General features: G+C 42.4%; 1 protein-coding gene across 11 annotated transcripts in view; it reads right to left on the reverse strand.

Moving 5' to 3' along the window:
• SMC1B (structural maintenance of chromosomes 1B) overlaps positions 1-13,919 on the reverse strand; it is a 45,955-nt gene that overhangs the window by 22,749 nt on the left and 9,287 nt on the right. For all 11 annotated transcript variants that reach the window (XM_077930792.1, XM_077930789.1, XM_077930793.1 and 8 more), the window contains exons 6-9: positions 12,157-12,395; positions 10,798-11,056; positions 10,202-10,342; positions 4,122-4,204 (exon numbers count right to left, since the gene is read on the reverse strand). In XM_077930792.1, the coding sequence (XP_077786918.1) occupies positions 4,122-4,204; positions 10,202-10,342; positions 10,798-11,056; positions 12,157-12,395 (722 nt within the window). The remainder of the gene's footprint in view (positions 1-4,121; positions 4,205-10,201; positions 10,343-10,797; positions 11,057-12,156; positions 12,396-13,919) is intronic.

The following is a 13,919-nucleotide window of genomic DNA, read 5'->3' on the forward strand; positions in this document are numbered from 1 at the left end:
GTTTGGCTTTTTGTTCTGAATAGATTGCATGTAATCCATTCTCAAACCCCCGTCCCACTCCCATCCCTTCCAAGTTCTTCTTCATAAACATCCAAGATATGTTGTCGAATGCTTTCTCCGCATCAATAAAAATTAACACCGCCCTTGTGTTCCTGTTAGTCTGCAAAAGTTCTAAAATGTCAATGATGTTTCTAGTGTTCTCATATAAATGTCTACCAGGGAGAAAGCCTGCTTGGTCTTTATGAATTACTTCATTTAAGACTTTTTTAAGTCTATTTGCCAAAATGTCTGCAAATATTTTGTAATCCACATTTAGGAGTGAGATGGGACGGTAGTTTTTAAGCTGAGTCTTTTCAGATTCTGACTTAGGTATCAATGTGATGAAGGCTTCTTTCCACGTTTCTGGTGCCCTCTTCCCATCCATGATCTGGTTGCATACCTCCAACAAAGGTTGTATCAAATAGTCCTTCAGAACCTTGTAATATTTGGAGGTAAGCCCATCCGGGCCTGGAGATTTGCCTAGTTGCATGTTCTGAATGGCACCTTCAATTTCCTGTGAGGTTATTGTAGAGTTCAAGATTGATCTTTTATCTTGAGTTATTTTTGATAGTCCATTTGTCTTTAAAAATTGATCTATCTCTGATTCTTTCTGAGGCCCCTGTGCATACAGTTCTTTGAAGTATCTGTGGAAGCACTTCCTAATTTCTTCTGGTTTCTGTACCGTCCTTCCATCAATCTCTAGATTTGTTATCGTATTTAGCTTTTGTCTTTTTTTCAGCTGCCAAGCTAGCAGCTTTCCACATTTATTTGCTGATTCAAAGGATCTTTGCTTCATCTGTTTTATTTTCCATTCAATCTCCTGATTGATCAATTTTGAGTATTCTGCTTGGTGGAATTTAATTTCTCTCAGCACCTCCTTGGACTTTGGTTTGGTTCTCAGTTTTTTCTCTCCTTGGTGTATTTTCTCCAGTATTTTGTCCTTCTTTCCATTCCAGAGTTTTTTCTTGATTGTATTCTGTTGTATCAGAAACCCTCTCATAACAGCTTTGCTTGCGTCCCAGATCGTTCTTTTTTCAACTGTAGTATTCAGATTTATCTCAAAGTAGTCCTTTAATGTTTTTTGGGCCTTTTTCACAATCTCTTGATCTCTTAGTAGTGTGTCATTCATTCTCCATCTGAAGGAACCGGGTTGAGTTAATCTAAGTTCTATTTTCAAGGCGTTGTGGTCGGAGCATGTTTTTGGGCAGATTTCCACCTTTTTGGTCTTGGGTGCCAGCCCCCTGGAGGTCCAGATTTGGTCGATCCTTGACCAGGACAGGTGGGCCTCAGAGAAAAAAGTTCCTTCTTTACCTAGGGGGTTCTTTGTCCTCCATATGTCGATCAAATCCAGATTGTCAGTCAATTCAAAAAAAGTTTTGGGCAGTCTGCCGTCTGATGTTAAGTTTTGGTTGTAAGACTTATCCATATGTGTAGACACCACTCCATTCATATCTCCCATCATTATGATGTTAGCATAATCCAGATAGTCCAGCAACGTCTCATGCAGCTTCTTGAAAAATTCTGATTTCCCGTCATTTGGGGCATAAATTCCTAATATCAATATTTTTTCTCCTTGGGTTTGAATTTCAATTGCCAAAATTCTTCCTTGTTCATCCTTAAATAGAAATTTAGGTGTCAGGCTCTCCTTGGCATAGATCACCACTCCTCTTTTCTTTACTTTGTCAGACGAAATAAATTCTTGGCCTAGTCTTTTGTTAACCAAAACCTTCCTGTGGAGCCTGGTCACATGGGTTTCTTGTAGGCAAATAATGTCCAATTGTTCTTTCTTCAATATGTGAAATAACCTCCTTCTTTTCTCCGGGGAATTTCCGCCGTTTATATTCCAACTGAGTAGCCGCAGAGACATCCTGAACTATTCTGCTACACCTAGAGCGGTGTATCTTCTTTCTCCTCTGGTTCCGAAGGTGCAGGTATTGCTCCACCTGGGTTGAGTATAGGCCAATGAGCTGCTGCTTCTTTTTGGAGATCTTCTCCGTGGTCGTGCTGGAACTTTTGTAGGTCCTCTGGTGATCTTATTTTAACCTTCTTCTGTTTGTAAGTGAATGATAGTCCTTGTGGGAACTCCCACCTATAAGGAATTGTGTTGAGTCTCAGCAACTTAGCCAATTCTGAATAGGTGGCTCTCAAGTCCAATAACTGTTTAGGAATATCTCGGTAAATTTCCACCCTTTTCTCTTGTATCACAATTGAGTTTTTGAAGTGTAGGCCTAGTATTTTGTCTCTCTCTTCCCTTGATCTCAAAGCTATTAAGCAGTCTCTGGATCTGTCTTTTCTTACTAATCTTCCCAACCGAAAAGCCGATACAATTTTAAAATCACTTTCTTCTTTTAAGTCCCAGAACTTTGAAAACTCTGTTGTCAAAAGTCCAATCAGATCTTCTTGTTCAATTTCTGGGACTGCCCTTAGCCTAAGGTTGGTCTCGCGATTTTTCAATTCCACCAACGAGAGATAGGTTTGTTGGTCCCCTATCTGTTTGTGGAGAGGCTTGACTTCCGCTTTAACTTCCTCGACTTCTTTTTTAGCTGATGTTGCAATTTGAACGGCTTCCCCTGCCAGTTTACGATTCTCTTCTGTTGCTCCTTGCAATTTTTCAATTGCTTGGGTATGTTGGGAAACCTGATCTGTCAATTTCTGAATCGAGGATGTTGCTTGATCAATTTTTGTTGATTGGTTATCAATTTTTTGATTTATTGCTGACAATTGTTCCAAAACTTGTTTCAGTACTGCCTCAGCTCCTCCTGCTGCCATATCTTCCTCTTCAGATTTTTCAGGCTTTTCGGTTTCTACTTTTTGTGTCGCAAGCACAGCTGGAACTGATAATCTACGTCCCTGAGTTAAAGTTGTTTGCAAAAGCTGTGCTTGCTTTTTTGCTTTCTCTTTCTCCTTAGCTTCCTTAGCTTTGGCTGCTCTTGTCTTTCCTGTGCCACTCATCAGTCAATGTTCAAGGTCAGATGTTGTAATCCCATGGGAAAGGCAAGCCCAAAATTAAAAACAGTCTATTGAGAGAAGGTAAACAGAGAAACTTTTCCCAGGCCTCTATATTCCCAATATCCTCTAGGGGGAGTGCCACCAAAGTTTTAGTAAGAAGAAGGTAACTTTTCCGCCATTAAAGTCCCTTTGTTCCAACTTTAAAAACAATTTTAAAAGCAAATTAGTTCCAGCACACTAAGAAAAAACTCCTGCAGAGCACTTTTAAACATGTAACAAAGTTCCAGCAAGGTGCCTGCAATTGTATCCACTTCAGCTAAGTGAGCTCAAAATTACACTCTCCAGTTGCAAAAGTATCTGGAAGTTTGCAACAGTTCCGCAGTTAAACAACTTTGCCCGGCCACCCGGGAATTTGGGGTTAGAGTCTTCCCTTGCCCCTTGGGGGACCGCTCCAGGTCAAATTTATGCTGTATTTATTCTTTAAAAGAAAAATTCAAGTGTGCACGAAAGTCCCAATTTAAAGCTTTAAAGCTTCCCTGTTCACAGCGCTTTCCGCTCTTTAAACCGTCTGCTTTGATCTTGAAAGCAGTGCCGGAAGACGGACTTCCTCTTTCTCGTCTCCCGTTTTTAGCCAAATTTTCCGAATTAATTTGTAGGATCTTAGGTCCTTACTCACGGGTTTGATGTTTCAGCCCGATGTTTCTTGGAAGAAAGGTCAGCGCTCATCCGTGACAGCCGCGCGGCTTCGCCTCCGCAGAAAGAGCGATGAACCCACAGCACCGCTCCCCCTCCTTCACTCCGGAGCCCCTTACGGGGTTCCTTTTGTGATTTCGGGGTCGCTCCAGGTGCCCGCCGGGTCCCACGGCCACGGACTCGCTCTGTCCGTGGTTTATCTTGATGGGTTGCCGCTGCGCCGTCGCGAACAACCCTTTTCTGCGGTGCCCCTCTTCAGAGCTCGAAGAGGTCCGCCATCACGGTTTCGCGCCGCCTCCGGAAGCCCCTTTAATATACTATTTTGACAGCAGGTTTATGGGGAAAACCAAACAAAGAACTATCAAAATATTTTAATCTAATAGCTCATGTTTGTGCAAAAAGTGATAATTTAAATTTAATCAGATTTTATAAATACATACACACATGTGCTGCTATACTCTGTCAACTTCTCTATCCGCTTTTCATGATCTTCTATCTGTTCCATAACTTGCTTCATACTTGCCTAAACAAAAACAGAATGTCAAAAGATACTACTTTATCAAAAAGGAATGCGAGGCTTACCCTTATTCTCTCCCTAGTGAATGGACGTTATCCAGGGGATGGATTGCTCCTATGACTTACTTCAGAGACAGAGCAAAGCAAAGCACTCTGTACTTAACCCTCCCAACTGGAAGAACTTCAGGATGCAATGCTGCTGAATAAACAATTTTGGGCATAATTTGGCATCCAATCAACCATTAACATGGAATTTCAGAGTTGGAAGAGACCCTGAGGGTAATCTAGTCCAACCCCCTGCAATGCAGGAATCTCAGCTAAAGCATCCATGACAGATGACCATATTAACCCTTCCCCCAAACAGAGCCAATGATTCAGAAGACAATCTACCGTACTTTTCGGACCATAACACGCAGTTTTTTTCCCCTAAAAGACAAAGGGAAATGTGAGTGCGTGTTATGGAGCGAATGCAGGCAGGAGGAGCGCAGCGTGTCTGCCTGCTTGCCTGCTCTATGGCTTTCCAGCAGCCTGTCCTCCCCGCCTCCTTCGCTGGGAAGCCGGCAAGGCAGCCTGCCCTCCCCTGTCGCTGCAACAGCTGAGCGCAGAGTGTCTGCCTGCTTGCCTGCTCTATGGCTTTCCAGCAGCCTGTCTTCCCCTCCCCCGTTGCTGAGAAGCCGGCTCCGTAGCTGGGAAGCCGGCAACAGCTGAGCGCAGAGTGTCTGCCTGCTTGCCTGCTCTATGGCTTTCCAGCAGCCTGTCTTCCCCTCCCCCGTTGCTGAGAAGCCGGCTCCGTAGCTGGGAAGCCGGCAACAGCTGAGCGCAGAGTGTCTGCCTGCTTGCCTGCTCTATGGCTTTCCAGCAGCCTGTCTTCCCCTCCCCCGTTGCTGAGAAGCCGGCTCCGTAGCTGGGAAGCCGGCAACAGCTGAGCGCAGAGTGTCTGCCTGCTTGCCTGCTCTATGGCTTTCCAGCAGCCTGTCTTCCCCTCCCCCGTTGCTGAGAAGCCGGCTCCGTAGCTGGGAAGCCGGCAACAGCTGAGCGCAGAGTGTCTGCCTGCTTGCCTGCTCTATGGCTTTCCAGCAGCCTGTCTTCCCCTCCCCCGTTGCTGAGAAGCCGGCTCCGTAGCTGGGAAGCCGGCAACAGCTGAGCGCAGAGTGTCTGCCTGCTTGCCTGCTCTATGGCTTTCCAGCAGCCTGTCTTCCCCTCCCCCGTTGCTGAGAAGCCGGCTCCATAGCTGGGAAGCCGGCAACAGCTGAGCGCAGAGTGTCTGCCTGCTTGCCTGCTCTATGGCTTTCCAGCAGCCTGTCTTCCCCTCCCCCGTTGCTGAGAAGCCGGCTCCGTAGCTGGGAAGCCGGCAACAGCTGAGCGCAGAGTGTCTGCCTGCTTGCCGGCTTGCCTGCTCTATGGCTTTTCGGGGAGGTGGGAGAAGAGAGGCAGCTCGGAAGCCGGCAACAGCTGAGCGTGTGTAAAAGCCAGGGTCGGAGAAGGAAGACAGCCTCTCTTTCTCAGTGTCTGCCTGCTCTATGGCTCTCCCTTACACACATGTAAGCAGCTCTTACTCTGCTTTCTTTACAATGAGCCGGAAGGAGGGACAAAGAGGGCATCCCCTTCCGTCCATCCCCCAGCACCTCACCGGTAAATTCAAACAAAGCGGCTTACAAGGCTCGTGTCCCTGCGTCTCCTCCTCTTTCTGCTCTCATTCGAGGCAAGGCAGCTGCACAAATGTGAGTTCCCCCTCTCTCTTCCTTCCCTCCCTCCCTCTTCCAACTTCAAACAATATTGGGGGGCAGCCAGGTAAGCCCCACCTCACATACCACAATGGGGAGTGGGGGATGACTCCCTCAAATATTTAATGGGGGGGGGAGGCACCTAGGCCCATAGGAATTGGCTGCTTTGCCTAGGACAAATGTGAGCTCTCCCTCCCTCTTCCAACTTCAATAAAATATGGGGGGGGGGGCAGGTACAGGTAAGCCCCATCTCACAGACTGCAATGATCTCAAGACAAAGTGCATGCACACTGGTACCTTATATGAATAGCAATGCCCATCAGCATGGGGGGAGGATGACTCCCTCAAATATTAATGGGGGGGGGAGGCACCTAGGCCTGTAGGAGTTGGCTGCTTTGCCTAGGAGAAATGTGAGCTCCCCCCCCCTCTTCCTTCATCACTGTATTGGATATACCATACATTGCTGACAGTTCCTTCATCATTTTCTTGCAGAAAACTGTATTTTCTTGCAGAAAACCTCCCCCGTTCTGATAAGGATGATAAAGCAGAGAAGACTAGCATATAAAATTCCTTTTAAACTAGAAGTAGTAAAATATGCTAAGGAGCATGGAAACAGAGCAGCAGAGAGACATTTTGGGCCACCTCCAACAGAAAGAATGATAAGAGATTGGAGGAAACAGGAGGATCAGCTGCAAAAAGCAGATAAAAATAAGCACACTTTTCGTGGACATGCTGCAAAGTGGCCACAGTTGGACGTGGCCATGAAAGAATGGATCACACATCACCGGAATAATGGCATCACAGTCTCCACAAAAATGATAATATATGAAGCCAAACGCATTGCTTTAGAGAAAGGCATTCATGATTTTACTGGCTCACCATCATGGTGCTACAGATTTATGAAGCGATGTGGCCTTTCTATGCGCACGAAAACTAGAATTGCACAAAAAATGCCAGAAGAATATGAATCAAAGATTCTGTCTTTTCATAAATTTGTAATTGATGCTAGGAAGAGAAATGGATTTGAAATTGGCCAGATTGGGAATATGGATGAAGTCCCGCTAACCTTTGATGTGCCATCTAATAGGACTGTGGATTTGAAAGGTGCCAAAACTATTGCTGTGAAAACCTCCGGACATGAGAAAACCCATTACACGGTTGTGTTGTCTTGCTGTGCAGACGGCACCAAATTGCCACCCATGTTAATTTTCAAAAGGAAAACATTTCCAAAAGAAGTGATTCCACGAGGAATTGTTGTACATGTTCATGAGAAAGGATGGATGGACGAAAATGGAATGAGAGTATGGGTTGAAAAAGTGTGGTCCAAACGTCCTGGAGGGCTTTTGAAAAAACCTGCCTTATTAGTACTGGACCAGTTTAGAGCACATATTAGCGAAAGTACAAAAAAGTGTTTTAAAGAAGCGAAGACTCATCTAGCTGTAATTCCTGGAGGTCTTACCAGCCAGTTGCAACCTCTCGACGTTTCCATCAACAAGCCATTTAAGGTCTTTATGCGAGAAGAGTGGAACAAATGGATGGCTGCTGGTAATCATGATCTGACACCTACTGGACGAATGAAGAGGCCCACTATCACTCAAGTTTGTGAATGGGTGAAAACATCATGGCACTCGGTGAAGGAGGAAATCGTTGCACAGTCATTCAAGAAATGTGGCATTAGCAATGGTTTGGATTCAAAAGAAGATGACATTTTATATGAAGATGGCGAAGAAAGTGATGCCAGTGATTGTGAGGAGCTGAACTTCATAGATTCTGACTCTGGCACTGATGAGTTCTTGGGGTTCACAGAAGACTAGAAGAGTACTCGAACCTAAAATTCTCTCTTCATTTGTTAATGACAGTGATGATTGTTCTTAATGCCACTGTTGACTGCTGTTCACTTTACATGGTTGTAATATGATTCTGATATACCGGTTGTTTAATAAATAGTTTAGTACAACATTTGATTCAGAATATTTTTTTTCTTGTTTTCCTCCTCTAAAAACTACGTGCGTGTTATGGTCAGGTGCGTGTTATAGAGCGAAAAATACGTAACACTGCCCATTTGTACTGGAAACACATCCTCAGGTCTTCCGGGCTTGAGAGAATCAATGCCACGGAGATAAATTGAAATTGCAGAGTTTTGAAAAACTAAAAAACAAAGTGTGAGATTGGTTTCATTATTATCAAATAATGGAGGCATACAATTTGGACAAGAAAATTGGATTCCAGGTGGAAAAATCAAAATTGGAAACAGAACTGTTAGATCCCAAAACTAAGACTTTGTCAAGGATGTATAACTTGCTGTTGAAATGGAATACGCAGGATGAAACGGTGAAATCTGCTATGATTAAGTGGGCACAAGATGTTGGACATAACATAATGATGGCTGACTGGGAACAGTTATGGACCACAGGTATGAAGTTTACGGCATGTAATGCCTTAAGAGAGAATATTATGAAAATGATATACAGATGGTACATGACTCCAGTCAAGCTTGCAAAAATCTATCATTTGCCCGATAATAAGTGTTGGAAATGTAAAGAAACTGAAGGTACATTCTTTCACCTTTGGTGGACGTGCCCAAGGATTAAGGCTTTCTGGGAGATGATATATAATGAAATGAAAAAGGTATTTAAATATACCTTCCTGAAGAAACCAGAGGCCTTTCTCCTGGGCATTGTCGGCCAATTGGTGCCAAAGAAGGATAGAACTTTCTTTATGTATGCCACAACAGCAGCGAGAATACTTATTGCAAAGTATTGGAAGACACAAGATCTACCCACTCTGGAAGAATGGCAGATGAAGGTGATAGACTATATGGAACTGGCAGAGATGACCGGCAGAATCTGAGACCAGGGAGAAGAGTCGGTGGAACAAGATTGGAAGAAATTTAAAGACTATTTACAGAAATATTGCAAAATTAATGAATGTTAGAATGATGTTGGATTGAAGTAAAGTGGTTTTCAGCAGTAATGTTATAAAGATGTGCAAAAATGGATTGTTAACAGGGGATAGTCTAAAGTTATAATATATTAAGATTAAAGATTAGGATAAAAACAAAGAGGGAAAGGATTTGCTGAACCTACTAATTGAATTGGATACAAAAAAGGGAGGTGTGAGGAGGTCCGGGGAACAGGCAAATGAAAAATAAGATATGAGAAGACTGAACTGTTTTTAACTGCTTTTATTTTGTATTTTTTCTTTTTATTTTTTCTTCTTGTAATACTTTGAAAACCTTAATAAAAATTTATTTAAAAAAAAGAGAGAGAATCAATGCCACGAACAGTAACAAATTGTCTCTTTTCTGCCTCTAAAATGCTAGTGGCTTTAAAATGAAGGATCTCACTTTGAAAAGTCTATTAGAGGAAACATTGTGAGTTTCCTAGAGGAAGCTCTCAGAGCCCCAAAGCATTCATTTACCTGAGAGTCTGCCTGGTGGGTCCCTGGTACCCTAAGGCTCTTCAGGTTAGCATCTTTCACAACAGGCAAGTTTCTCCCCCTGTGAAGCTCACAAAGCAATCTCCTCCTTTCCCTGCCAACTTTCCCGTTCCAGAGCTGTGTCTAAAGGCTTGTAAGCCTCCTTTTTTCTCTCCCTGGTCTCCCACTTATTTATAAAAAAATTATTAACACACTACTGGACTAGATACAAGCAGAACCACTGTCATACACTGTCTGATGTCCATCCCACTAAGTCAGTCCAGGAGAATATCAAGGTTGTCAGTATCAAAAGCCACTGAGAGATCAAGCACAAGTAGCAGGGTCTCACTTCCCATGCTCCTCTCGCAATAAAGGTCATCCATCAGGGCAACCAAGGCTGATTCAGTTCTGAAACTGGGCCTGAACCCAGACTGTAGTGGATCTAGATCATCAGTCTCATGAAGGAACACCTGCAGTTGTTAAGTCTCCAGCTCCCTCTCCCCCTGAAGGTTGCATCTCTACCCAGTTGCCTTTCTACTACACCATTTTGTTTCCAGAACAATTGAGGTTTCCACCCTCAATTTCCTCAACTCTGCCATGCAAAGATCATTGGAGGACTATTATGTGCTGGGATCTTCATTGATCACTATTCTTTACGGGACTAACTAGATGCAATAGGGAGGGCAGAGAAAAACTGCCTTGGTGCTGTTTGTTAGCGAAACCGAATGCATGAAAATACACCATTTCTTGAACTGCACAGCAAGTGCAGTATTAACATAGAAATATGAAAACCAAGAGGGCCAACAGGTTGAATACAACTCTTGCCCCAAAATAATTTTTGGTTTGTTATTATTTACAAGTACCTCAACTTCTCTCTGTTTCCGCTGCTCAAATGCCATCTTGTCCTCATCTGCCTTTTGCTCCAATTGCAGTTTTTTCAGTTGCTGAGTCAATACAGCTACTTTTTTCCTAACTAGTTCTTTCAGCTCCTTATATTTACGTATCTGGACACAAGATCGGACACACATTACCAGGTTGCTTCATAAAAGTTTTTACCAAGTTTATAAAGCGCTCAAGAGCAATCAGTAAAATATTTTTTTAAAAAAAACAACCCACAATTTAGTAATTTTATAGCTTGAATTTTCCAAATCATTGTCCATTTAAGGTATTTAAAGTTATTTTATTTCTGGTTTTAATTAACTTTTAAAAATAACATGTAGGACTATATGGGACACTAGAAACAAAAAAACCCAACATCATTTAATATTCTACATACAAAAGATAACGAATATCTACTGCAACAACTTCCTGATTTATGTGGCTAAGAAATAATAATCACTCCAAAAATGAATTAAAAATAATTTAAAATGAAAACAACGAACTCCTGATGTGTTAAGTATATGTCTAAAGCTACCTAAAGTTAAAGCTTGAGCATTTTTCTGCTTGTTTTGAAATTTACCTGACTTTCTTCCAGCAAAACATCTCTCCCTTGGTGCAATGCTTCCTCTTCAACCTTTTTTTCATATGCTTTCCAAGCTTTATCAATATCCATCAGCTCCGTCTCTAGTTCTTTTTTGTTTTCTTCTATCTTAGCCTGTTCTTTCATATGATCTCTTAAATTTTTCCTAGCTGTATCTACTTTTTTTATTTGGTAAGAGGTTCTTTCTTTTGCTTTAATATACTGAGGTCTTTTTTGATTCAGCAAAATTTCCAGAGACCTAAAAAGGGATATATTTTGATCTTTGAACAAAGTACTTTTCAAAGGAATTCAAGAAAGAATTTTGAAAGGCTCCATTAAAGTCATCAACCTTTTTCCACAGCATGACAAATAAACATCGGTCCACTTACTTTGAATATTACTTCAAGGTTGGCATCAGGAGACATCCATTTAGTAGGTTACTTTATTCAAATCACCCAGAGATCTACCTGGAAATTCTGCCCAATGCCCATATAAAAAAGCCCATGGCTGGTTAATCTAATATATTGGGGCACATCTGATTTCTAAGTACTCAAGGGGGAGGCTCACTCTGATTCTGCTACATCCTTTAATATTGCAGGGAAAGAGGCTGCCTTCTGAGATACTTTGACAGATGCAGAGACTGAAGTTGCCCTGGATGGTGCCTTTGCTGGAACTGGTTAAGCAGAGCACATAACCACATTGGAAAAGGCCTTGACGATAAACCAAGGCATTAAATAATCTGGCTCCCTTAACCTCCTCATTGGGCAAATCATTCCCCTGGCCTCTCTCCTTATCTAAGTCATGAGGTGTCTCCTGAGGGAGGCTCTTGAGTCTCAGGAAGAAATGTCTCACTTCTACCCAGGTCCCTAGGTAGAGAGCTGATAGGTTTAGAAGAACCCTTGCCCTTAACTGGAGTAAGGGGAATCCGGGAATTCATATTCTGAAATGTCAGAAAAGTGGCCCTGGCATAAGTGGCCCTGTGATGGCATAAGATGGGTTTTAAGGCTTTGTTCACTCTTCTGTTATGCTAAGAAGCTGGGATTGGCAAGGGAAGGGGTGAAATCAGATTTTAAAAATATATATTGAACTTCTCTGGGATTTTAGCTTCTTAGCAATATCGGTCAGTAAATAGAAACTGAGGCTTTGCATAATCTCCAGATTCAGCAGGCTGGCTCTGGAGAGCTGAAAGAGAATAAATAGAAGCATTCCCACTCGAAAGCATTTCACAACATTATATTGCCTCGTGAAAATGGGGAAACAAAATCCTCACATACCAGCAACACCCACTAGGTGTAGCACAGCATTCTGAGAGATGGGTAGAAACAAACATTTCCCAACAATGTTAATTTATGTACTTACTTTATTTCTTTTTCAATCTGCTGCTGTTTTCTATTTAATGCTCCAAGCGCTTTTTTCTTGGCTCCCACTGCATCTTCAGCATGGGAAACAGCAGTTTTGTTAGAATCAATATCCTTGTTTTTTGCAGCCAATTTGCTGTTCAGAAAGTTAATTTTTTGTTCATTGTGATACAGCTTAAACATTTGCATCTTCTCTCTGCATTCCCTTAACTTGTCAAACATCATCTGGTAATGCTCTGCCTGTAAACAACCAAATTATTAGCAGCTAACTGATATTCAAAAGCAATGGATATTGGCAGTTAAAAGTTGCAAGCAAAGCGCCAAACAAAAAACTTGCATTTATTTCAGTTATATTTAATATACATACAATATATATTAGTAATAATTTGTGATTTATAGATGCAGCCTATATATTTAAATCCTTAAAACAGTATTTGTAAATATTAGAAATTTCTTAATAGACATCACTATACCAAGGGTTTCAGTGGTTTTTGTGGGGGGAGGGGGGGAGGGCAGATGGGTACCACCATCTGGCCATGCTGCAGCCCAAGCTCTGAGTGCTGGTTTCCTGCAGGCTGGGTCTCTGTGTGAATCAGAGAAGGAAGGTCTCCTACCCTGACCTCTGCCTCGACTATCTATCAGGGGCATGGCCTAGGCATTGTTGTCAACTCTCTCTCCCAGCCTCTCTTGTCTTACAGCACTCACCACCTTGATACGGATAAAATGTTAGCCACTGGTTAACAGAGCTGGAAAGGAAACATACTCCATTCATAGGTTTTGCCTTCTCCATAGCAATATTATTTGATAATTGTTTAATTATATTATTCTTTAGTTTGTCACAACAGGTTATAGGTGTTAGAGGGATAGGGCCAGATCCATAGCAGGGATACACATTTTAAAGCCATGTCTAGGTTAAAGACTGGCATGCCTGCCATAAGGGCCACAGTTTCAATCTGCACCAAAGCAGGCCAGAAAGTCTCTTTTGTTCCTTAAAACAGGTATGGCTAACTTTCTTTGGTCCAAGGGCCAGGTTTTCTTATGGTCAAACCTCTGGAAACTGTATGCCTGCTGTGGGTATGGCCAATCCACAGCCTGTCGTGCACACTCCTCCTGCTGCATGCTCAAGGTCCAGCTCTTCTTTACTTACCTTTCACTGTTTGCACTTACTTCCCTTCTGATTGGACAGATTCCATTACCAGGTGGTTGGTTGGTAGGGACAGAAGGAGAAGTGGAGACAGAGTAAGTATGTTGGCTGAAAAAGAAAAGGTGGGCCTGGGAAGCAGGAAAAGCAGCTGCCAGGGAAGCACTGAAAAAAGGAGAAGCTGGATCCATGGGGGAAGGGGGAGGGAAGCAGCATGTAGGAAGAGGGCTGAGCAGAAACTGGGACAACAGAATGAGCAGTTTACTTTTCTTTCATTTTCTTTTCCTTTTGCCTTAGAAACTACACCACTGCTGATATTGCAGAGCCGTTGATTATTTTAGTTGATTATTATTTCTACTGTTGAACAAGAAGAACCAGACACGATTCTCATCTCAGAACCAGGAGAAGCAAAGAAAAATGTCAAATGAAACTTGATTTATAAGATTTCTGCACAAATAGTTAAAGTAAATTCAGAGGAAGCATATTTTGGCACAATAATGCTGGTGCTTATGTTTATGAGCTAAATCTCTATAATGGGAAATTATTTAGAAAACACTGATTTAAATCATGAATTTCTACCGAAAAAAAATAAAAACACCACCTAAGAACCAAAAACAATATTG

The sequence above is a fragment of the Podarcis muralis genome, chromosome 6 (assembly GCF_964188315.1).
Source record: "Podarcis muralis chromosome 6, rPodMur119.hap1.1, whole genome shotgun sequence".
Taxonomy (NCBI): domain Eukaryota; kingdom Metazoa; phylum Chordata; class Lepidosauria; order Squamata; family Lacertidae; genus Podarcis; species Podarcis muralis.